The sequence below is a fragment of the Drosophila grimshawi genome, unplaced genomic scaffold (assembly GCF_018153295.1).
Source record: "Drosophila grimshawi isolate 15287-2541.00 unplaced genomic scaffold, ASM1815329v1 contig_1377, whole genome shotgun sequence".
In the NCBI taxonomy this organism is placed as follows: Eukaryota; Metazoa; Arthropoda; class Insecta; order Diptera; family Drosophilidae; genus Drosophila; species Drosophila grimshawi.
In genome coordinates this window covers 11,922,023-11,947,821 of record NW_025062900.1, presented here as the reverse complement: position 1 = coordinate 11,947,821, position 25,799 = coordinate 11,922,023, and the positions used below count along the sequence as shown (strand labels likewise).

Genomic DNA, 25,799 nt, shown 5'->3' with positions numbered 1-25,799 from the left:
ATTAATAAAATGACACAAAAATACAAATAATATCATTAAGATACTACATACACTGTGAATAGATCACTGCTTGCTGTGGAAAGGAGTTCATTATTCAATTGGTTTCAAAAATATTCATATATACAAATATAATAAGTGTTAATATATTAAAATTCGGAATTATGATCTGTTGATAAATCTTTGAACTCATACTTAATTGTGTTTTCAATTGAATTGAAGAGAAATATGCCTTCTCTGGTATAATGTGCCGTGATACATTTATTATTCATTATCCTTTTATAGCTGTTAGAGTATGAATGTAGATGCGTCATGCTAGTATTCGACTATTTGATCTAAATGCCCAAAATAAGTGACATTTGTTGGAAAACATTGGCCACAAAACTATTCCCAAATCATCTCTTCTCTCTGATGTCTAGCTGTTGCTGTCAGTCGGCACACGTTTTGTACGTGTTCAATTTTAATATTGCAGCACATTCGCCTATGCCTCAAATTCATAATTTACTGCTCAACGTGTGCGTCGTCAAAAGCATTGCAAATTGACAGATGGAAAATATTGGCATTTCAAGCAAACGTTTGCAAACAGATCTCAAAATACTTTCAATATTATAATGTAATCACGAGCGATGCATTAAACAGCTAAATGATATAATATATACAAATATATTCAGAGAGTCATAAATAAAGGCAGCAAAATGTATAAATAATTTGAGTAAAACATCTGCTTGATAATTGCAATTGCGATCAAAGATGTCATTTATGTTTCAATCTAAGCTCCATTACCACAAATTAATAATTAAAATCGACTAAAGAACAATATCAATTGTTGCTGGACTTTGACATGCATTGCTCCTAAGTAATATGTAATATCATATATTCATCTCGAAAATTGGATGGTATTAAGTCCTATATATGTAATAGGCTGTTATAAATATATATCTTTAGCTTCATCACATTGTTGCATATTAGGTAGGTTGCCTGAGGCACAAGTAAATGAAATGCAGTCCAAGCATAATCGCAACTGTGGCGTTGACATTAGGTTAATAGCAATTGCGAGCACAAAAGCATACAAACATCGTATTACAACAATTCACACACACACACACACACACACACAGTTAAACACAGGTGGTTAGAATCAACATACGCAATGCTGGAGACATCATGTAGATGCACTTTACCAGCAAGGATGATCCGAAATCTCCCACTCTCTCTCCGTCTCGTTCGTTGTCGCTGCACAAACATTTTGTTCATTGTTTGCCCAAGGTGCATTTTGCAAAGTGTTTGGGGTGTCAGGTTGAGGTCTTCAACAGCTGCCTGGCTGGCTGGCTGGCTGCACTCTTGGCACGTTCCGCCTTTGTGAGGCTCTCCAACTGTTTGGCAACATGGACGAGGACGAGTGGCCACTTGAAGATAACTTCTGTCGCCCCAGCATTTGTGGCCCGCAGGCAGCCTATGCGAGTTTACCTTACCCCCTGTGGACCCTCCCTACTCAAGAATAACAACAATGCGGGGCACTTGAACTGCGTAATCGCGCTTTTGTAGAACGCTTCACGTTGTGCTTGAAATTTGCATTTTTAATGAAACGACAACACACACAAATAACCCCAATGGCTATATAAACTCGATGAATTTATGCATACAATTTGAACTTTAAAGACGAGCAGACAGACGCCTGGAACGCCAGAGCTGGCAAACTACATGCTAATTGGATTCCCTTGTTGCGTTATTAAATTTCTATTTTATGTAGACCAGCGACAAATGAGCTAATAAAACATGGAGCAAACACACTAACAGAAGCCAGCGCCAAATAAAAAATGTGATGTCACGTCATTTGCCAAAGACAGCAGCGACGATCAGAGACAAAAGTGACCAAAACTTAGACGCAGTACAGCAAAAAATTAATAAAGTTAAGTGTCAGGCGACATAAAAATGCCAATCGATGGCCATTGGCCGCAAGAAGACAACCAAAACACATGGCCCAAAGTTCGCCCATCTGGGAGCGGCATTCAAATGGACTTTATAGACTCAGCCAACGAACCAATAACCAACCATATCGTATCTGACAGCAGTGGCAATTTATTTATCACATTTGACGAACATAAATATTGAATTTATTAATTAAAGAAATGGCGACAACGCCAGCTGCCATCGAATTCGATTACGTAAAGCTGTTTAATTTGCTTAAATGAATGGAAGTTAAACACTGCACGCATTTTAAGGCGAAACAAAAGCAGGCCAATGTAATTCCAAGGACAATAGAAATATATCTGTTTGTTAATACCTTGATTATTATGCTCTGAATGACATTTTTAAGTTGATTTTTATCAACTTAAGATCAATAATAGCGCAACAATCATTCTCAGAGCGAAATTTCAAACAAGTATAAATATGCCTATGCCAATCATTAAGTCAAATCCAAATGCCTACCAGTCGATATTAATTTCAGTTGTTGCCTGAAGATCAAACATCTTCATCCTAATGCACTTTGTATGTTTTCCTATTAATACTAATACAGTATATCAGCTACCCCTAACTGCCGCTATAAATACATAATTTTCCGGTAAATTGTCTAGTTGCTTCTCATTTATATTTAGCCGTCAGAAATCACATCCCTACTACTTTGCCATAACTCATCACCGCAAAACCAAATTGGGAGTAGAGGGCAACTTCAACAGGCACGCCCAAGCAACAACATTATAAATACTTACGGGCAAAGTCGAAAGTCAGCTTCTCATGTTTGTTGGGATACAATTTTGGGGGCAGTTGTGGCGATGACTGACAACTTAATTGTATTGCTGGACAAACAAGTTTATATTTTTGGGGGTTTTGGGGGTAATGGGGATGAGGGGTTGGTTGGTGCTTAACGAGCAGACAGGCAAGCAGGCAAGCTAAAGTCGCGGCCAACTTTCAACGAGGCGAATCCAATGCCAATGACAACACCATTAATAATTCAATTTACTGCTGGTAAAAGGAACTTCTTGGCCACGTTTAGCTATACGTGTTGAGTGTTGTTCTATGTGTGTGTGTGGGTGTGTGTGTGTTGAGTTGTTCTTGTCTCAATATTTGGCAATTACTTTCAGTTTCGCTTAGTTGGCCTTTTCTTGGCCGCAGGTGCACTGCGCCCCCAAACAACGCCAACAACACTTAGTGGTAAGCGATATCCTTAATCTATTTAACCTGCATGTCAACTCGGGGTCTTCATAAGGGTCTCATCAGGGTCTGGCAGCCATACAGGCAGTCACAATCTAAATTACCTATGCTTCTGTACCGCAGGATATGTCGCATATCCTGCGCACTGAGCACACGGAGACTAAAGTATCGTTTTAATAAGCGTTTCGCATGTCTTGGACTTGTTTTCACATTTTTTGGTTAATGGCCCACAAGTTGGCCATTGGCATTGTAAAGTTGCCAGCAGTGCCGACATTATGCTAACTGCTTCCCATTTTGGCCCTTAAGATGTTAACCTCGAACCTTTCTATCCAGGAAATGACCGTTCAAACGAGCGCTCCTTTCACCCACCCCCCTTACATATGCTGTTTTTAATGCTCTTGTTTTGGGTGTGTGTGTGTGTGTTTGAGTATATTTTATGTTTTTTGAGTAGGTGCTTATATTCTGGAGAGCAATATGTTGTCTGACACGGCGATTCACAGTATTCATGAACTGGAAATGACTGCATAAGCGCATGTTTAGTGATTTATTCATTATTTTGGCAAAGCGATCATTTTGAACAAGATTAGAATAAGAAAAGCTTTGTGAGTTTTAAGTTATCAAATTAAGCTAGGGTTGCAAAGTTTAGAAAATATTGTTATAAGTGTATTTCAGTAGATCAGTTAATATTACTGATACACTTCGTTGTATTATTAGAGAGTAGAAAACAATAGGATTATGTCTGAATGTTTCATTAATTAAATCCCAAATCTGTCAAACCCAGGGAGGTCGGGTTGAATGGGCAAGTCTGCCGTTTCGCATGGCACTCGCAACTATTCACAATTATTGTGGGTGCTGCCCCCATTAACTTCTTTTAGATGCTGGGTATTTATGCGTTGCTAAGTGGCCAGCAATTTCAAGTATTTCATTTTGTTGTTGCTGGTGTATTCACGTGTCAATCAAATGCTAAAAGCATCGACTTAACAGCATCACGTTGCATTTGTATTGGGCTAAGTGGCCATTTATTTGTGTGTGGGCCAACGCCAGCAAAAACTTCGGGAAATGCGTTTCGTTTAGTGTATGTTTGTGTGTGAGTGTATGTGTGTGTGTGTAAGCGGCATACAACTCAATTTATCTGAAAAAATAGAGAGAGAGATAGATACAGAGAGAGAGAGAGAGAGAGGACGGTAGGTGTTAGGTGAACTTGGGTAATGCGTTGAGCAATTTGTAAATGTAACTGGCAGACAGAAATCCGCTGAGAATGCGTTCATTTCCGACAGAGGCGGCAAAGGCACATAATCAAAATTAAAATAAGAATCTCATCGCTCAGTTGCAGACACAAAGACACCGCACACAGCTTAGTTGGTGCTGTAGGAGTAACGGGAGAGGGGTGACGGGTTTGCTGGGCTCCAGATACATTCTAACAGATATGACACACAGAACAAACGAGCCAAACAAATTACACTTTTTTCTACTTTATTGCTGGCAATTTATTCGCTGGCTAAATTGAAATACACACACACAAACACCCATACACGCAATTTACCTGCAGAAGACGTGGCAGCGTTGGTCGCGTTGTCCTTGCCACAGGAGTCAGTCAGTCAGTCAGGCAGGCAGGCAGATTGTGGATAGGGACAGGGGTGGGGGAGAGAGGGCATGGAGCATACTTTGCGATACTTTTACTTTGCCAGCTGACAGTGACATCATCTCGTGTCGCTAAGAAAAGTCACTTCGGGTCAACATTTCATGAGCAATGCAGCCAGAGGATGAAGCCGCAACTACACTTCATGGCCAGGACCAGTAATCATCAGCCGTCGATGATTTCTTGTTAATTTAACAAAAATTTATTCAGAACGCTTTCTTGATAATAACCTGTACGCCAAATCTAACAACCGGTTATTAGCAAACTTGTGGAGAAGGAAGAAATAAATAAATATACTTAAATCGAATGATGAAACTATATTTTGAAACCATCTATGCAAATCAGATATCAAACTCATTCAGATGCGAGGAGCAAGAATATTGAATTTTATTATTTTCTATTCTTATTTACATATTTGGAGTTCGATTTAAGTGCTTTACTTAAATGATATTAATTTAAAAAAAATATTGGTTGAAAGATTAAAGACACTTCAAAACATTTAAATATTTTACAAATAGATCCAATGTTTTATAAACGTTAGCTGTAAATATTTCATATTTCATTTTGAAAAGTAAATTATTAAGTACTCTATTGAAAACATATAAGTTTAACTGGCCAGATGGGTTCTCGTGCGCTTTGCACCCTTTTCAATACGTATGGGGTATCAGAATATTGGCAAAAATAAGTTGCAACTGAGCCAGGGGCTGAAGCTGGTGAAGCTCTAGATTTTAATTTAGATAAAGTGCACTATGGAAATCAGCAGCAATTGCATTTCACGTAACTTCACAACTGGTTTATCCAAGCTAAAATCAGAAGCACAAAACTAAACACTCCATAAACATAGCCATCAGCAGAGTGGCAGAGGGGATTCTGACGTGAGGTCAGGTAATGCTGTAAATAGCGTGCTTTCATGTAGATAATTAATCACTGGGCACTGCTAACAATTTTCTGCAAGTTATTTGCAAACCGCTTTTTCCATTTTCCTATCCGTGAAAAGTTTCGCGTGGTTTGAGTTTGGACTTGTGGCTTGTTTTGCGGCCAATCTAAATGCAGTTTTATGCAAATTTAATTCTGATCTTATCGCACAATTTTCAAATTCTCAGCCGCGGTGGTCGCATTGTGCAGTTGTGAATTTATTGCTTGAGCTTTCGTGGCAGGCGCGGAAATGAAATCAATTATACGCCCTGTTTGCCATTCGATGCACGAAAGGAAATCGAAATTATTTGAATTAAGTGGATGCCAGTAAGCTTTTCACTCGACAAAGCAGCAGACTTCCTGCTGTCTTCGAAAGACATTTGCTAATGAAACTTCCAGCGGTGCTAGTAATCCTGAATACCATTCAGTCATTTTTCATCTATTCGGGTAACTGGGCTACAGATTTCATATACAACTTTGAACATTTCGAAATGTGTTTGGTAAAATACTGCACCCAAAGTGTTTGAAGTTTAATTTACAATTGTATTTTGGATACGTTCTTCTTATTTTTCTTTTATCAAGAAAATGTACCGAATTTAATTAATATTATTATTTATATAAGGTAAAATCTACTTAGTATTAGCATATTTTCAGAAAATATTAATTTAATTTTATATTATAAGTGGTTAAATGGAATGCATATACAAAGTTTTCTATACTTTATTGTGTGTGGACGACATCTCAGCAGATAGATCAAATTCTGAAAGGACGATCGCTTGCGGTTATTTGACTTTGTATTGTGGAAAACTGAAAACTGTTTCTTTACTTGTGAGTTGATGTGTGTGTCGGTTGAGATTCTTCAGGATTGAGTTAAGATATAGGGCCCTCTTTAGTGGATGTTTTTGGCTGGTCCATTTTAATGCGCCAAGTTTGGTCAATGACCCTGCAAAATAAAAAGAGTAAGAATCCTTTTAAGATATATTCACTTCATAAGTAGATACTTATGGTATTTACAAAGCATTAAATATTTCAGAAAGATGCTAACCAACGGAGTTTTAAGTAAAATAACAAAAAGCTTCAAGCGCTTAACGAAAAAAAAAAACACTTGGCCAAGGAAAAACCGAATTAGACTAACTGCAATTTACATATTTTAATTTATGACATCAAGTAGGGTCCAAAAGGCTTTCGGCATTTATTGCTGCTTGCTATCCATATATCGCCAAGCAATCGATTCGAACTACTAAGATACAAACATTGGCAACGTAAACTATTTGAGTGTTGCTCACACATGCATAACTAAGCTGCAACTTGTCCGAAATGCGGTGAGGAATGTAGTGAGGCTATGAGTACAGTGGAGTGGTCTGGAGTGGTGCTCGTGCAATTTCAAATGGCGAAATATTTAAATGTAACTCAATTTGGAACGCAATATTGCGCTGCAAACCACTGCAATAAGGATCGAGGACAACAGCAAGGAGACGATAGCAAGTGTGTCCTTCCACCATAATAACAAGATATTTTTATTTGATTTATTTATAACTGCAATTTGTGCACATTTCTTTTGCCTTGCTGCTAGTCCCCAATGCTTTATGAACTGTGATAGAAAAGCATACACATACACACACACATACATACACACTCATACATACATATACAATACACTTGCATATAGGGTGTGGTCCTGGCACTGCTGGGAAATGCAATGTTTTATTGACGACAGGCAATTCAATTTGCAAAGTCTGTAATGTATTTTAATGTCAGTATGAAATGCAAGCAAAAGCTGAATCCAAATGCCAAATGGAAAGAATATAAATAAAATCCAGCACTTGCAAATGGTTAGTAGGCAGATACTTATGATAATGAGATTAGAGATTTTACTTGAAATTGGAACAGTGTTTAGCTCAGCGATATTAAATATAAATAAATTACCATGATAATAATAAACAAATTATTAATACGTTGTCATGTTAAAAATAATACAATTTTGTATACATAAGTTTATTAAAACTCGAAATACAAATCGTAAGATCTCATCAATAGTCGAAGTAAGACAAACCCCTCGAGTTAACATACCAATCAGCTGTAAATTTAGTATACTCGTATTTCAAAGCAGACGGCGATTTCATTATCTATATGCACACCTATGGTAAATTGCTAAACGTTTGTTGGAGTTCTCGTCTGGGCAGAAACTGTGTAACTAAACGCAAGCGAAATATTAATGCGGACACCTTATCAAAAATGGCAGCAATCAGCACGCTCAGTTAGCACCTCATTACAGGCTCGAAAAGGGTGCAAGGGTGCGAATGGCAGCCAAACCCATTGCTGACCAGCCCAAACACACCCACACTCACATACACGTTAATCGTGGCAAAGTGTGAAGCAGAAAAAAAAAACACAAAACCATTTCGTCTTTTGCGGCTGACGCTGCAGGTTGTTGGCTGGCTGTCGAAGTGGGTCTCTGCGAGGCGCCCGTCAAAGCCAAGTGGCGTGTCAATTGACCATTAACATGGGACTCAGCCCCGATAAATATAAACACAAGCACAAAACACCTCGCTTGCTCTGATTGATGCTCAAACTGATGGCCGGGAATACCTGCCAAAGTGTGCTCGTATTTTCTGATATTTGCCAGCAGGTCGACGTGGAGGTCAGTTTGAAAAATCTTGTAATTGAAGGGTTGCCTGTCTTTTTGCTGCACGTGAACTTCCTCCAACGAGCATGGTATGTACAAAATTTTAATTAAAAAAATTAAATGCGGCAACACTTGGAAATTTGTAATGAAATTGCTCATTAAAAGTTTTCACCTGGTGAGACTCTCAAAAGCACAAATCTCGTCAGTAATTTTCTTCCTGCAATTATGTGCATCAGAAGAAAAGAAGGTAAAATAAGAGTACTTTCATCGAAATACCCTGTACTCAGTTTTAAAATTTATGTTCGAGCAATTAATAAAATTCGGAGAAATTTTTAAATGAAATTCGAAAGAAATAGAATTGTAGAAAATTCGACACAGTTTAAATAAACTATGGTTTAGCAATGAGAACTGAAAGATTATGATTACAATAACAGGCGAATCCGATTTTTGTGGCTACAGAGTACAACATTACAACAGCTTTTATGCAGTGTGCAATTGTTTTTCCTGCTCTTTTCACACTTGTTGTGGTAAGTCGGCAAAAGGAACCAAGTTGGAATAAGGTAAAGACAGAATGTTTTTGATTCTTGACACGGTTTCTCAGTTGGCCATGCCGTCTGGACCTTTAGTCCCATTGAAATTAAATTGTAATTAAAATTGCTCAACAAAAATTTTGGAATCTTGTAAAATGGCAGACTATACCAACATTTTCAGATGCCGCCGTATGGTTGTCGTATGGGGCACAATCCAGCCAGTTGTCGAGGAAGTCAACCAACTTCATCAATTATACCAAATTCTGTATTAATATTCGCCTAGGCAAACACACATTTATATATCATCGGATAAAAAGAAAAGAGAGAGCGTGAACACAGATAGATAGGAAGCGAGAGAGAAACACAATGCAATTGACGTTTTATGGGCTAGAGTGGGATTAAGCAGATCTTATATTATGTCATGTTCTGTGCAGCAGTCAAGTCCCAATGGAGGTGGCAGGGAAAATCGGAAAACTGCAAGCTAAATCAAAAGTGTCTGTTTGGTGTCAGTTTAATTGCAAACGTAAATTGGATGCTGCCATTTACAACGTTTTCATTTGCTACGAATGCTCTGAATGCAATGTTGGCCCCGACAGACATTTCTGACAGCTGCTTCGAGTACTGGCTTTATCCAGAACATCCACATCCACATTCACATCCACATCCATGCACTCTCAAATACAGAAACACCCACACGCTTACACATACAAAATTCAAACGTTGCACAAATCTGAGTTGTGTTAATTGGACTCATTTTAGAAAAGTTGCAATTGTGTATTTCAAATTGGCAGCTCGGACAGTTGACAGGCTGTTAAAATGGATTGCCACCACAAAATAAAGATGAAGCCTGGGAATTAAACAAAAGTTTACATATTCCGCACAAAATAAAAAATACTCAAAGTAAAAATTGCATACATATGATATTTTGACTATTTGCTGGATGCAGTCTTATTTGTTTCCTTATCCTTGTCTTCCTTGTCGTGTGCTTTTCTCAAGTCAATCAGCAATTGCCAATCGTAGACATCGTCATGGATGTATTTTAGGCGAGAGAATAGATCGCAGAAACTGCGACGAAGGTGCAAATAGTTGGGCGGCTTCTCGAACACGGTGACTTGACAGTGCAACAGATACGCGGCAAACTCATGCGGATAGCCCTTGCACAGCTCCTCGGGCGTAATGGATAGCTTCTTCTCGGTCAGAATCTCGGATCTTTGTCGACGGGTTCCAGTTATCCCCTGCCAGGGCAGACCGCCACGCAGAAAGTAGATCAGGACATAGCCCAAAGAAATCATATCATCGCGACGGCCGAGCTCATATCCCATGAGAGCATTAGCCGATGCATAACGCGGGGTGCCCGTTATATGATGGTACTGCCTCAATGGTATGTGAACGTTCTGTTCGTCATCGAAGTACTTTTTGGTCAGGCCAAAGTCAATGATGTACAACCTATTTTGAACAATCCCTCTGCCCATCACAAAGTTATCGGGTTTTATATCGCGATGCAAAATGCCCTTCTCGTGCATAAACTGAACCCGATCGATCATCTGCACGGCCAGCATGAGGACCGTCGAGCGAGAAGCGACGTGAGCAGAAATTGAACAGCTCCTCAAGCGACGGTCCGAGCAACTCCATCACCAGTATATTATATTTGGTGTCGCTGTAGTAGTTGTGCACACAAGGTATACCATGCCCAGCGTCCAGAAATTTGTATACTTTATACTCCAGTTGCAGAAGCGATTTGCTAGCATTCGTGTTCTCAAATTTAATTGCTACGAGCTGGCCATCGTCTGTATTCACGGCCCTATACACACTTCCAAATGTGCCCTCGCCAATTTTCTGGATTATTCGATATTGGTGGACCGTAAAAGAACTTTCCTTTTCGTCAATCGACTGAGTAAACATTGTTAATATCGTTTTTTCTATCTTGCTGTAAGTTATCTTAAGCTTTGTTATTTTTTCCCAATTCGAACACGTTTCTTGCAATAAAAACATCGATTTATTAGATATAATCAATTTCGCATTTAATCGATTTTTTTCTTAAGTTGCAACTATTGCACGATAATCAATTCAAAGTATCGAACAATTTTAACCACTGCAGCACATTAAAAACAGATGCATATAACTCAAAGTTGCAGGATGATCAACATTGGTTATACGAAAATGGAAAACATCACTAATTGAGTGGGTTGAAAAATGGCACCTTCGATTATTTTAACATTTTCAGCTGCCCAATTGCCTGCGTCGAGTTACATTTGCTTTTGCTATCGTTGCGTCAATCAGTGTTGTAAAATTTATCATTTTTATATCAGCGATCTCACCGCCAAAGTTTTTACAATGCCGACGCTTTTTAACGCTGTGCGTTCCAGACATGAATTAAAAATTCTTCAGCTGGAACAGGAGGTCTATGAATGTTGCCGGAAACTAAAGATATTGAAGAGCCAAAGAGATGAACAAGAGAAAATAATCCAATTTGCAGAGAATAAAACTCATTTCTATTGGCAATTTGACATGAGCGAATTTCCAGTAGATAATATCAGACTGGACTTGGTGGATAAGTGCATCAGCCTGAATGCACATCGTATGCAACAAGGTCAATTTTTAAAAGTGAACCGAGAGTTTCCTTTGCCACAAAATGCTGCAAGAGAGCTGAGCGCTACGATGACTCTCAATGGAATTCTGACAATACAAGCTTCCAAGGAAACAAACTAAATAATAAGCAATTTTTGGTTTTACAATGTTTGTTATGAAAAAAATACGTTTATTTATTCTATTATTTATGTTTAAATATATATTTCTGTATAATGAATTTGCATGCTGTATTATCAGAGGTAATATTCATGGCTTGGGTACAGTCATGATTTTAATTGCGGTGTTTATTATTTTATAATGATTGCAAAGACAACAGAGGAATGTGAATGGAACATCATTATTATTTGAAGAGTGCTAGAAAATATGATTTTAATTGCGAAAATATATTTCCCTTTAGTTGCGATAATTATACAAAATTGAGCGCATTTCCATCATATTAAAATTTCAAACAATAGAGACAGTAAAATGCAACGCCCAAATCACGAAAAAAAAAACCACAAAGCCCGAAAGCCTGAAAGCGTGTTCAAGTGCGAAAAAGCTGAAAATGATTGTGAAACGAAAGTGCTTTTTAAGTACAACCTCCCCCAACCACCTTATTCAGCGCATTTTCAGAATGAGCCACTCGTCGTCAAGTCAAGTCCACAGGCAACGAATGCAATTTTCCGACTGGCGTGATGTACAAATATACACAAGACTGACACTATATACAGTTGATTCAGATTATCCATCATATCGAATCAAACAATTCTCAAGTAGTAGATTTTGTTTAACCTATCAAGTTATTCACATTGCGACAATACATTCATATAACTCCCTTAAACAAGCAATGGAAATGGCAACTGTTATTGGTATAAAGGGGCGTGACTGTGTCATACTCGCTGCCGATGCAATGCCGTTCGTTATACAGGATAGTAAGTAAACACCGTATCTGCAGAGTACAAGTTGAAAGTAATGCTCTAAAGCACCCTTTGTAGGTCCCTCCAATATACAACTCCTTTCAAAGTATTGCATGATGGGCGTGATTGGCAACAAGAGCGACACTCTGCAGTTTTCAAAATTTATAGCAAGCCATATCAAATGTTATGATATTCAAAATGGTTATCCCCTGAATACACCAGCGATTGTTCACTTCTCTTGCAACAACGTTGTTGCCAATCTACGCAACAGAGTCAAACATCAGGTTGCACTGTTGTTGGGCGGCTACGATAATGACACAGGATCACTTCTGAGTTCCATTGATGCCCAGGGCTCTTCACAAACCCTCAACTATGCCGTCTATGGAATGGGCTATTCTGTATGTAACAGAATCTTGCAGAAGACTTGGAAGCCAGATCTGCCCTTTGATGAAGCTCACGAAATAATTCGTATGTGTATCAAAGAGATTCAAAAGTCTTTGATCATCAATCAAAACTGCTTTCACATCTTTGTTGTTGATAAAGATGGTGTCCGTAAGCTGAGACCTCTCTGCAACAGTATAAGTGAAACACTATAGCAAAGAGCATTTTTCATAGAAATCATTGAGCAATTGTAAAAGAAATTGTATCGATTAAGTAATTAGAGAGAATAGTTGGATTTAGTATTATGCATACTATAGACAATTCAAATGTGAAAGTTAGTAAATGTTGCAGAAGGACTGCACTTGCCTTACGACACCATATGGCTCAAATTTCACAATTAAATAAAAAGACATTTTGTCTGTGATTGGATGGCTGCAATTAAATAACCCTTTGATGTCGATAATTGTGCGAATTTCAGTTTAGTGTCGTCTAGGCAGATGTCTGGATATAAAAGCCGCAAACCGTGTTTTCCCAGCTCATTCACATTTAGCAAAAGTTGCAGTTATGTCAACTCATCGGAGCAACTATTTCGGCATTAACTGGTGGGCATGGCATTTACTGGGCGCCGTGGAGCTGAGTGCTATTAACCACGGAAGTAATCGCAACTGGAAAGCGGTGGTTTTAAATGTTTTGACTACCGTTGCATTTCCAATAATGCTTGCCATGGCTGCATTTAGTTTTGAGCTGCCGCTGGATAATCTGATGAACTTCAACATATCCGTCACATCGTTGGCCACGTCGGCAAAGTTTATCATCTATGTAAAGCAGCTGCATAAGGTCCTGGAAATTGAGCAGCGCCTTGCTGAATTGGATGCACGGGTGAATTCGGATGATCAGCGCAAATGTCGTTCCGGGGTGAACAGAATATTGCGCATTATGTCGACATTCTACAAATGGATCTTTGCTCTCATTGGTCTCAGTTCGAATGTCACGTTTTTGTTTCGCGGTCAGCGCACTTTGCCCTTTCCCGCCTGGTTTCCCTTGAACTGGAGTGGATCGCTAGCGAACTACATCGTTGCTTGCCTCCATCAGATTCTGTGCATCTCCGTGCAAATTATGCAGAACTTTGTGGATGATTTGTTCCCGCCAATGGTGCTAATTCTGATTGCCGGCCAGTGTGAACTGCTCTTTATACGCATCTCTCACATTGGCTACGATCGGTGCGATCAGCGTGCCAATGAGCAAAAGCTCATTGATTGTATAGAGGATCAGCAGAAGATCTACAGGTAAGTCATATGATGGCACCTGCTACTATCAAAACATTACAAATGAGTGAAATTCCATATTTTTGTGTCATCAATCTACTCGAATTAATCTTTTGCTGCTCTAAGGATACATGAGCTCACCATGGACATAATATCGTGGCCATTGCTGGTACAATTTGTTGTGATTTCCATCGATGTGGGTGCTGCTCTGTGCACTCTCTTCTTTTATGTGAATGATGTGTATGGTCGTGTTTACTATGTATCCTTCATCTTTGCACTCGCACTTCAAATATTTCCAGTCTGCTATTATGGCACCATGGTCGACTATCAATTTGAACGTTTGCAGACAGCCGTCTACAGCAGCAATTGGATTGATCAGAGCTTGGCCTATCGCAGGAGTGCCATCATATTTGCAGAACGCACACAAAGACTGCCAAAACAGCTGGCCGGTAATTTTATACCCATTGCGCTGACCACTTTTCTGGCCAACTGTAAGGCAGCCTATTCGTTTTGTACTTTGATAGCTGACACTCGAAGCGAAGATTGAGATCTTTGAAAGCAACCAAACATAATACAAATATTGCTTATAAATCATAGGACAGATCTTATGTACTACTGGCCGAGAACTCAAAGCCGTATTGGCAGACTAACGTATAAAGCACATGAAAGCACCAGGAAAATATAATTATATTATATCCACCACCAACATTTTGTTGCAGCACTTTTTATAGAAAATTACCTTATAGAAAATCACTTGTTTCTAAGGAAGATACTTATAGAAAATCAACTTATATTCACTTGTTTCTAAAGATGGAAATTATAGATTAACTTACAAATGCAATATATTCTGTATGTAACAGAATCTTGCAGAAGACTTGGAAGCCAGATCTGCCCTTTGATGAAGCTCACGAAATAATTCGTATGTGTATCAAAGAGATTCAAAAGTCTTTGATCATCAATCAAAACTGCTTTCACATCTTTGTTGTTGATAAAGATGGTGTCCGTAAGCTGAGACCTCTCTGCAACAGTATAAGTGAAACACTATAGCAAAGAGCATTTTTCATAGAAATCATTGAGCAATTGTAAAAGAAATTGTATCGATTAAGTAATTAGAGAGAATAGTTGGATTTAGTATTATGCATACTATAGACAATTCAAATGTGAAATTTAGTAAATGTTGCAGAAGGACTGCACTTGCCTTACGACACCATATGGCTCAAATTTCACAATTAAATAAAAAGACATTTTGTCTGTGATTGGATGGCTGCAATTAAATAACCCTTTGATGTCGATAATTGTGCGAATTTCAGTTTAATGTCGTCTAGGCAGATGTCTGGATATAAAAGCCGCAAACCGTGTTTTCCCAGCTCATTCACATTCAGCAAAAGTTGCAGTTATGTCAACTCATCGGAGCAACTATTTCGGCATTAACTGGTGGGCATGGCATTTACTAGGCGCCGTGGAGCTGAGTGCTATTAACCACGGAAGTAATCGCAACTGGAAAGCGGTGGTTTTAAATGTTTTGACTACCGTTGCATTTCCAATAATGCTTGCCATGGCTGCATTTAGTTTTGAGCTGCCGCTGGATAATCTGATGAACTTCAACATATCCGTCACATCGTTGGCCACTTCGGCAAAGTTTATCATCTATGTAAAGCAGCTGCATAAGGTCCTGGAAATTGAGCAGCTCCTTGCTGAATTGGATGCACGGGTGAATTCGGATGATCAGCGCAAATGTCGTTCCGGGGTGAACAGAATATTGTGCATTATGTCGACAATCTACAAATGGATCTATGCTCTTATTAATTTCTGTACGAATGTCGCGTTTTTGTTTCGCGGTAAGCGCACTTTGCCCTTTCCCGCCTGGTTTCCCTTGAACTGGAGTGGATCGCTAGCGAACTACATCGTTGCTTGCCTCCATCAGATTCTGTGCATCTCCGTGCAAGTTATGCAGAACTTTGTGGATGATTTTGTTCCCGCCAATGGTGCTAATTCTGATTGCCGGCCAGTGTGAACTGCTCTTTATACGCATCTCTCACATTGGCTACGATCGGTGCGATCAGCGTGCCAATGAGCAAAAGCTCATTGATTGTATAGAGGATCAGCAGAAGATCTACAGGTAAGTCATAGATGGCAACTGCTACTATCAAAACATTACAAATGAATGAAATTCGATATTTTTGTGTCATCAATCTGCTCTAATTAATATATTGCTGCTCTAAGGATACATGAGCTCACCATGGACATAATATCGTGGCCATTGCTGGTACAATTTGTTGTGATTTCCATCGATGTGGGTACTGCTCTGTGCACTCTCTTCTTTTATGTGGATGATGTTTATGGTCGTGTTTACTATATATCCTTCATCCTTGCACACGCACTTCAAATATTTCCAGTCTGCTATTATGGCACCCTGGTCGACTATCATTTTGAACGTTTGCAGACAGCTGTCTACAGCAGCAATTGGATTGATCAGAGCTTGGCCTATCGCAGGAGTGCCATCATATTTGCAGAGCGCACACAAAGACTGCCAAAACAGCTGGCCGGTAATTTTATACCCATTGCGCTGACCACTTTTCTGGCCAACTGTAAGGCAGCCTATTCGTTTTGTACTTTGATAGCTGACACTCGAAGCGAAGATTGAGATCATTGAAAGCAACAAACTTAATACAAATATTGCTTATAAATCACAGGACAGATCTTATGTAGCCGTATTGACAGACTAACGTATAAAGCACATGAAAGCACCAGGAAAATATAATTATATTATATCCACCACCAACATTTTGTTGCAGCACTTTTTATAGAAAATTACCTTATAGAAAATCACTTACTTATATTCACTTGTTTCTAAAGATGGAAATTATAGTCACTTACCTTACAAATGCAATATATTGTTACACTCTGCTAAGTGCAATATGTACTTATTTATATCGAGTTATCGAGATGATTTCACTCACATTGATAAAATAAAAATTCGTAACTTACACCTAACTTTCTTGGGGAAAATCTTCAAAATTCTGCATAACGAAGGCGATGGAAACGATTTTGGGGATTAAGGGTTCAAATTTTGTGATGCTTGCATGTGACACAATGCAGGCAAAATCAGTGATTTTTATGAAAGATGGTGAAATGAATACGAATGCGAGTCTAGTAATCTAGTATATCATATAATACACTTACAGATCAATCCAAAATTCATCGCCTATCGGAATTTTCAATGCTGGCCGCTGTGGGCGATGGCGGGGACACATTGCAGTTTACCGATTATGTAGCCAAACATTTGCAGCTATATAGAATCTCGAATGGCTATCATCTAAGTCCACGTGGTGCAGCGCATTATACGCGCAAGAATCTAGCGGATTATATCAGAACAAATACAATATATCAGGTATCGATGCTCATGGCCGGCTACGATGCCATTGAGGGATCTGATCTGCATTATATTGACTCATATGGCGCTTCAATGTCCATCAATCATGCCGGCCACGGCCTGGGCAGCCTGTTCTGTGGCAGCATCTTCCAGCGCTACTGGAGGGAGGATCTCAGCCAGGCCGAAGCCTACGAGATATTACAAATGTGCGTGGTCGAGATCCAAAAGCGATTGGTCATCAATTTACGCAACTTTGATGTGTTCGTTGTGGACCAGAATGGTACCCAACAACTGGAATCGATCAATCCTGCTTCTTTCCACGCTGATATTCTTTGCCTATCGGTCCCTGAAAGTATGGCAAATTTTACTAAATTTAGGTGCTTGAAGTAAATAAAACTAGGAAAGTTCAACCTAAAGGTGTGCCATTTTCAAAATTTCTAGTTAGTTCGATGGAAAGAAGTTAATTTAATGACTGTTCAGATAGAAATGTGTGATAGGTAAATTAATGAAAATTTCTTCATCTTTATAATTTATATATTTCCGGATATATGACAAGTTACGTGAGATGGGATAGGCACTTTAACTGTGAAAATGTTGCTGAAATTTATAGTATCAAAGAGCTCCCATTTATTTACAGCCTCGCTTTACTTTTATTCATTTAAAGCTTTAGTGGTTTGGAGGTTAAAACTCGATGGGATTAGTTCAAATAGATAGGTGGAGGCGGTGAATGACTGAGAACACTACATGGTTGGTTGCGTTCATGTATTAGCATATGTGGCCTGCCTGCCTGACTCCCAGTATGTGGATATGTTTCTGCAACAATGGCTAAAGTTGCACATAGACAAACGCTGACAAACACACACATAGACGTGGATATGTATGTATGTTGTGGCGCATGGTAACTATTGCAAATCGGAAACAGAAAAGCCAACATGTCTCTATTTCCCCATTCAAACACAGACACAGTCAGTCAGTCATGCTGGCAGACAGGCGGGTAAAACTCATAAAAATGTGCATTGCTTGCAACAAAATGCAGTGGCAGCAAAGTCTGCATGTGATATTGTTGCCGTTGTTGTTACTGGCATCAACCATGAAGTGGTTGCCGTGAATTGGCCGTCAGCGATTTTTATTTGTTTGCAGCCGTCGTTGCCATCACTAATTGGCCGCACATGCCAAAGTGTCACTCGGCGAGATCTGTGTATAAAACTGAGAAATAAAAGACTAGCAAAAATAGACAAACAAGGATTGAAGAAAAAAATAGAATCCTAGTGTGGCAAAAGTTGAATAGAAATAGAAATACAAATGTGACAGTTAAAATACAACATATACCAATAGAATGCAATTGATTGAAAAGTTCCCAACTGGCTGAAACCGAGCTGTGTTTAGGAATGAAACTTATCATCATTTCTGCTGAAAGTTGAAAATAGTTTAACTGCCATTCAATTGAGAAAGGTATGCAAATTCACTCTTAAAAACATCATTTAAATAAACATATCGATACAAATGCTATACATGCAAGTATTGAAACTAAAGGTAAACTGTTTTGCTTTAATCACTAGCATAAAAAGATTTATTGAAGTTAAAGCTTAAATAAATAATCATACCTTGTAGATCTTATATCACCATTTCACTTCTATTGACGGAACTATTTGAACCTAGCCCAGATCTCCAGAAACTAATCATACGAGTTGTTAGTGTAATTGAAACATGCATAAGTAACCTGAGTTGATTTATTCACAGAATGAGACATACGCTGGAACTGCTCACAAAGTGTTTAAAGTTGCGTTACTTTGGTTTAATTAATGAGTTTCTCTCACCTTATGAAAAATGCCTGTGTGCAACTCAAAAAAAACTTTTGGTTTCTTTCTAAACTAAGCGCTTAGATAAAGCGCTTGTTAGTGCTCCTAACCACTACACGCACAAGCACACACACTCATACACCCCATTCCCCATTCCCCATTGCCACTTCCTCATTTCCCATTCCGGTGTACGCAGCAAGCAATTTGTGACGTTTAAGGACACAACTTTGGAGGCAGCGACTTCTTGACAGGACATTAACTTGCACATGGATAAGTTGAAGTGGAAGACACTGCGAACTGTCTAACTGTTTTTCATCTGCTTATGTATGTTTATGTGTTTGTGCTTCTGCTTGTGCTTGTGTATGTGTGTGCTTGTATGTGTATGTGTTTGTGTGAGTGTGTGTGTTTGTGTCATATGACTGCTCTGATGATGATTCATGATGATGATCTTTGCCTTTGCCATTGCTTGCAGTTTTTTTTTTTCGCCATGGCCATTTTCGTTGTCATTTTTCACTGGCAAATGTCGAGTGAGCTTGGGGACGCAGGGGGTGGGGGTGAGCGGATGTTGCTTGGGTGCGGAGGAGAGTGTATTCTACGACTGATAGCACTGGCTGTTTTCCGCTCGCCCGCCGGCCTCCTTTTTCGACAGCCTATTAGTTTTTATTATTTGTTGCAATTAGTTTTCGGCCTCGACGTTACTCCTCCCGGATGAGACCCGCTTTCGGCTTGTTGTTCATTGTTGTTGTGCACGGTTCGACTCGGCTCGGCTTTTATGACACTTTTGTGCGCATTTTTCAACGGAATGAGCGTCATCTGTTGCCGCTGGGGCTGCTGTTTTTTTTTTCGTTCGCTGCCATTGACAAAAGCCAAACAGCAGCAAAAATAAGTGCGAGCTGCCTGATATCTATGATAAATTATGGCCAAAAGTCAAAGTCATCAATCAGTGGGCCATGTTTTATTATTTGCTGCTCGTGGCCATTTGCCATTTGTAGTGCGCTTGACTTACACACAGCCACGCCCCCCCACCCACTTACTTGAACCGAGTTGAGTGTGGGTGGCAAGCTACAGCTGTTAGCCAAAAAGGATTAAGTATAAATGTCAAGTGCGCTCTGTGTATAACTCAGGTGTCGCACATTTCGATTTAATTTTCATTAAAATTCAGGCATAAAATATGCAAAAGGTAAACTGCGGCAAATGTCCGCCTGAATGCTTACCTGCCTGCCTGTGCGTCCTCCCTCTGCGTTGCCACTTTGACCTGACCAAAGCCCATTAAAATTCCTTAAAGACCTGGCCAGAATACTCGCCTTGACTTGACTCCTTTTCATTTTCGAGTGCTTATTAATATTGCAAGGGACCTGAGCCAGGATTTGCGGACATTATGATGCGGTGAATGCGAATTTATGCGATTCGTTGCCCTACTCCTCCTATTTGTCCGTTTCATCCACCGCCTCCCTCTCCTTTAAGTAGCAGCTATAAAATTCTTTCTCCACAAGTATGTCCATAATGTTTTCGCTACTCCTTTGCGCTGCTAGCCTCTTTAATTATGTATTTTTATCTGGCAACAGTTTTCGAGAGCCGTCTGTAGTAGCTATTTCTGCCCATTAAGCTATAGAGACTGCAAATCTATTGCGTTAACAAACTCTTCACAGCCGTCTTCCATGACGTATGCGCAATTTATGAATTATGTGCGCCTAGCGCATTGCATTGATCAGCTCTGTACAGCCCTCAAGTCGAGTGAGCGTCCTCTTCAGCCAGTGCTTGCGACTTGTGCAATGCATTCCCGAGCACATCCTCATGCCTGTGAGTGCATCTGTTCATGAGAGCGGTATAATGCTTCTTTTCCTCCCTCCTTTCTTCCCTTCGGCAACCTCAAACAAATTCTTGACATTCATTCATGACAGCCGCAATTGTCTGCCACTTATAATTAGTAACCCGATTTTCCATTTGAAGGCCATGCGGTAAAATGCACATAAGAAATCTTACAGAAAGTTATAATATAGTAGATACTTTCTAGCAGGTAACACCATATCAAGAGCATTATACTCTTTGTGTATGTAGATTATACGGGAATCAAAACTGATCCAATTTTACGCTGAGTCCCCTTACCACTTGGATAAATTTAAGTCAAGCAGTGTTGTTTACCCTTCCATTCGCCTGTCACGTCCTCAAGTTAAGCATTAAGGCATTAAATGGAACACCTTTTATTTTCACACCTACGCAGTTTTTCTTTACAGTGTACCATCCTGCGGTCCCTGTTGGCAGTTGGCGCATGTTTTAGATATGCAATGGGAATGCCTCTGGGAAATTAACGGTACATTTTAACGGCAACGCTAACGTTCGCTCGGATGTCTTACATTGTGTCGCAACTTTAAGCAACGCGTCACCAAGTTCTAAATTTGCACATTTTGAAAGGTGTGCGCTGTAAACTGAAAATTGAGCGCAGAGACATTTTGAGAGGAGTGCAAAGAATATAGAGTCTAAGCGAAGACCTCGAAATAATTCATACTGATTCAAGTATAACTGTTTTACTTATTAACAGTTTGCAATAATATTTTGGAAAAGAGTTGCAATATCGTTTGGAAACATGTAAAACAGATTTCGACTTTCAAACATTGAAAGATGCATTTCATCATGAATAAAAGATGATTTCATCCTAGATTCTCTGCCTTAGTGAGTAGTCAGCTCAATAGTCAGGACATGTGTTAAACTGCATGGCATATGCTGTTGTCAATAAAAAAAGTCTAAGAAATACCGTTGTTGACATACCCTATTATAAGCTGGATCAAGTACAAACTCAATCAATTTACTCAAATTATAATATATATATACATATATATTTTTATATATATTTTATATTTATATATATTGTATATTGTAACTATTTTTAAATAAAGTTCAAGAATTTGTACTAAAACTAACTCTGTAAGGTGATTGAAATTTGTATTTCCGTTCGTTAAATTTGTAATAAATAATATCCTTTTTAAAGACATGTATTGACAGACAAATTTAATTCGCGTAAAATGTCGAACTGCACTTAAAACTGTCATGTAAATGTGAAGTTGAAAATTACATCATGTTGCAACCGGCCAGAGCCGATAAACAGCCTATAAATCACTCACTTTGATCTCATCGATGTTTCCCCATTGTAACAAATTTTATTTCGTTGCATTTTGCTGAGCATAAATCAAGTTGCATTTACGCTGCTGCCGTCTGGTGGCAGGAGGAATGTGTATGGGGCATGGTGTGTGTAACCCAATCAAACCGGCTTGAAACAATGCCAGCTTTAAATACCAAACGAAGGCATAATTTATGATAGTACGCAGATTCCACAGAGTCACATCAACCGGAGACAGATGGGACATCAACAATGACCAGACCCTCGGGGCGTGAATAGAATGTCGTATTCGAGAGCATCTATCAATAAATAATCGTGTTTAATTTGCATTACTACAATATGCAACTTGATTTTTGACTAAGCCAATGGAAATGATGTTGCAAGTTGACAGAAGTCAGAGGCAGTAATGTGACTCTGTTAATTGGCGAACATCTATCAAGATTGTTAAATTGTTCATTTGGGAATTCTAACAAATAAGTAATAAACATTAACTCTTTATTTTGGTCAATTCTTTTTTCACATCACATGTTGCAATATTTTAAGTTCTTCCATTCGCAGAAGCAAATAAATATGTGTACACGGAATATTCTATGTACTCGAACTCCTTCTGGATTGCGTGTCATGTGTGTGCGAATGTGAGTTGGAATAAAAAAAAGTTGCAGTTGAACTTTTCAGCATTTGTCAGAGAGTCAGAGGATTTGTTTGCCATTGGGGACCGGCCAAAGCCAACAATTTTGTTGGGTGGTCCGATGCTTTAGTTCGTAGTTTTGTTTTGGTTTGTTTGTTTATTTTTTGTACGCCCCACTATTTGTTTTCTTTCCAATTTTTTAATTTCAAACTTTTTCTATTGATTCCTTGGCACGCATGAACACCTTCAGCAACAGCGCCGATGACGACAGCAATTGCTATTACGAGTCCACCGGATGCGGACGGATGTGAATGTGGATGCGGGCGATGGGCTATGGACGATCGACTATGTCCGATTCGAAGACAGCAAGTTGCAAAGTTGCCACAGACAAGGCAAGAGGGCAAGAGACGAGCACTCAATTTAAGTTGTGGGCGAATGGTTTTTACCCTGCAGCAACAACAGCACCAGCTGCAGCTGCATCTGTAGCTGAGATACTTCGTGCTGACCATGCGTGGAACTGCACAATTTGATAGAGGAGAAGACAAAAATAAAACAAAAGCTATAAAATATATAGAGAGAAACTTTCTAATGCACTTAACACTCTATTTTGTAGCCAAAAACTGTCAGTGGCATTTTACAACATTTATTAATGTGTCAATTGGATTGAGTTTTTACCTTCTCCCAACCACAAGTCGAAGGATAATTTTCCAAAACGACTAAACTTTTATAATGCCCACAACGTGAACTGCAAAAAAATACCTTTTTAATTGCAAAACACAAATCTATAACCGGAAAAAGCGTCTGCTCTTTAGAAGCACTAGAAAGCTATATTAATTGTATTGGGTGAATACGGAAAAGCCAAATTAATTAAAACATATAAAGAAATATTTAATTAGTAAGTAAAGGATTTTTATACAGGTTAATAGTTCCACTGATTACGATTTTTATTGTATTGCCAAGAAAAATGTAAGTCTTGAGCGGAAATAAATCGCTTATCGATGAGTATAGTAAATTACATTGATTGAATACAATCGAAATCACACTGAACTAACTATTTCTCTGGAGTTGGGCATAATTGTTGTAACGCTTGCAACTTTAATGCTCGGTGAATGTACATCAAATATTCCAACAAATTATAAAAGCAAAAGTCGCAACACAAAACGATTACATGACTCTGAAGCCCCCAATGGAAATCAGCCACAGAGCCAGCCCACTAACATCAGAGTAATTCCACGAAATGCTCATACCCTCTCCCTTTCCCACCCGCCTCTATTCCTCGCTCTGTCTAATGGCGATTAGGTAAATGAAAACATTGCGTGATGGCGACATTTTATATGCGAGTGCTTGTCGAGGCAAAGGGCGCCGCTTTATTTGCCATATTTCATGCCTGCCTGCACTTATCTCCAATTGTTCATCACACCCACCAGTCCACAAGGCACCAGACGGAGACAGAGAGAGAGAGAGGGAGAGTCACCCATTGGGTGAATTGGGAATGGGATTAGGAAACTAAAACCAGGGGGGCTGACCAAATGCCATTTGAGTTGGCAGCGAGCTTCGATTCGACTTTGGGCTCTAATTACTCGCACAACACAAAAACGCCACTTCAATTTGAATTAAAATGAGTGGGCAACTAACCACCAAAGCCCACCGCCCACACAACACAAGCGCAGCTAGTAGACCATGGGATTTACCCATGGGCCATGGCCATGGTGGGTCACAGCTGGCGCCACAGTTTTTAATTACCGCCTACACAAAATTACCGCTGCAGTCCAACCACGAAAAAATCTATTAATTGCCGACTGTGTTGGGTGTCGCTTATAATGGTCTATAATCGATTTAAGCAGGGCCATTACGGACCCTCATTCTAAATTGCATTTTCAGCACTGACAAATGGGATTTAGTTGTACAACTTTTATATAAATTTGATTAGCAACTGAATATTTTACAAAAACCCAATTAAACTCATCGCGTTTCCGAACATAATATTGAGGAGAAAACCATTATCAAATTCATAATTTTGAAACCGTAACCAAGTGGATCTTTTAGGGCAGAATTTTAATATGAATTGTAAATATTTTTTCTTTAGTTTTTCTTAACCCTTGTCAACAAATTGTAATCGATTTTAGGTAAAGTTAAAACAGTGAAAAAAAAGAAAAAATATAATAATGTGAACAATAATAAGAATAATTTGATGATAATAAATAGTTTTTTATTTACATACATATTTTTTGGATTGAGTCAAAAAATGATACTGATTTGCTTGTAAAAATAGTAAATCCTTTAAAAATGATAAATGTATTGTATTTTTGTAGTCCTGCTTTCTCCTTCCTTCATTTTGATTTGCTTTTGTGGCTCAGTAGTTACTTGGAGTATTGGTATGATCTATCTTTCAATTGCTTACAAGAAATCCAATCGATATCCATCCACAGCCAGTTTGCCTTTCTCTCTGCGGTTCGTTGCTGTTCAACGTGAACTTCCAATTAGGAGCTGTTGCGTGTAGTTGCAGTTGACCATCAAAATCAGTCTGCTATAATGGAGACATTTATCTCTCCATCACCTCTCCTTCCCCTTTGTCCCTTTCTCACCCCTTCCAGCTGTGATGTGCAAGGACTGAGGTTAGCTCGTTATTGTTGCTACTGGCTTCGCCGTCAATTGCAGCTGGCAGCACCACAAAATTCAACGCAATTTGTAAAATGAAATCGATTCAATTGATTGTTGACTTTGCCAAACATACACATATTCACACATACACACACACACTCATGTGGCATTGTGTGTCCCTTATAAAGCTTGGATGCTAGCCAGCAGGAAGCCAGTGCCAGCGACGATGACAGGTGTCTGAGGGGTGAATGTGTTCAATGTTGTTGTTCATTGCCGGCCTCTGTTCACTGTG

At 39.1% G+C, this 25,799-nt stretch overlaps 4 protein-coding genes across 5 annotated transcripts; 3 read left to right on the top strand and 1 right to left on the bottom strand.

The window, feature by feature from the left end:
• Positions 1 to 6,582: 6,582 nt before the first annotated feature.
• On the bottom strand, positions 6,583 to 10,589 carry LOC6562858 (casein kinase I). The gene is given in 3 exon segments (XM_001988392.3): positions 6,583 to 6,647; positions 9,776 to 10,429; positions 10,431 to 10,589. Coding segments are annotated over 2 exon segments (702 nt in total). The 5' UTR covers positions 10,493 to 10,589; the 3' UTR covers positions 6,583 to 6,647; positions 9,776 to 9,789.
• Positions 10,590 to 12,235: 1,646 nt separating this feature from the next.
• Positions 12,236 to 13,186, top strand: LOC116806229 (probable proteasome subunit beta type-2). 2 transcript variants are annotated; one of them, XM_032742400.2, is made up of 2 exons: positions 12,236 to 12,360; positions 12,412 to 13,186. In XM_032742400.2, exons 1-2 carry the CDS (start codon positions 12,276 to 12,278, stop codon positions 12,939 to 12,941), a joined length of 615 nt encoding a protein of 204 aa, XP_032598291.2. In that variant the 5' UTR covers positions 12,236 to 12,275; the 3' UTR covers positions 12,942 to 13,186. The 2 variants fall into 2 exon arrangements, with proteins under 2 accessions (XP_032598291.2, XP_032598292.2); XM_032742401.2 differs by having other exon boundaries at positions 12,237 to 12,360; positions 12,424 to 13,186.
• A 104-nt stretch (positions 13,187 to 13,290) lies between these two features.
• Positions 13,291 to 16,635, top strand: LOC6571223. The gene is given in 5 exon segments (XM_043214739.1): positions 13,291 to 14,012; positions 14,118 to 14,536; positions 15,446 to 15,960; positions 15,962 to 16,110; positions 16,215 to 16,635. Coding segments are annotated over 5 exon segments (2,226 nt in total).
• A 338-nt stretch (positions 16,636 to 16,973) lies between these two features.
• LOC6571222 (probable proteasome subunit beta type-2) lies at positions 16,974 to 17,783 on the top strand. The gene is made up of 2 exons (XM_001997390.3): positions 16,974 to 17,118; positions 17,177 to 17,783. The coding sequence occupies exons 1-2, from the start codon at positions 17,028 to 17,030 to the stop codon at positions 17,752 to 17,754; spliced, it is 669 nt and encodes a 222-aa protein (XP_001997426.2). The 5' UTR covers positions 16,974 to 17,027; the 3' UTR covers positions 17,755 to 17,783.
• The last annotated feature ends 8,016 nt before the right edge of the window (positions 17,784 to 25,799 follow it).

Excerpts from the sequence above, each read along its gene's own strand:
- LOC116806229 (XM_032742400.2), top strand. The coding sequence starts at position 12,276 with ATGGAAATGGCAACTGTTATTGGTATAAAGGGGCGTGACTGTGTCATA. Across the intron at positions 12,361-12,411 it reads GCCGTTCGTTATACAGGATA|CACCCTTTGTAGGTCCCTCC; the intron begins GTAAGTAAACAC and ends AATGCTCTAAAG.
- LOC6571222 (XM_001997390.3), top strand. The coding sequence starts at position 17,028 with ATGGAAACGATTTTGGGGATTAAGGGTTCAAATTTTGTGATGCTTGCA. Across the intron at positions 17,119-17,176 it reads AGTGATTTTTATGAAAGATG|ATCAATCCAAAATTCATCGC; the intron begins GTGAAATGAATA and ends ATACACTTACAG.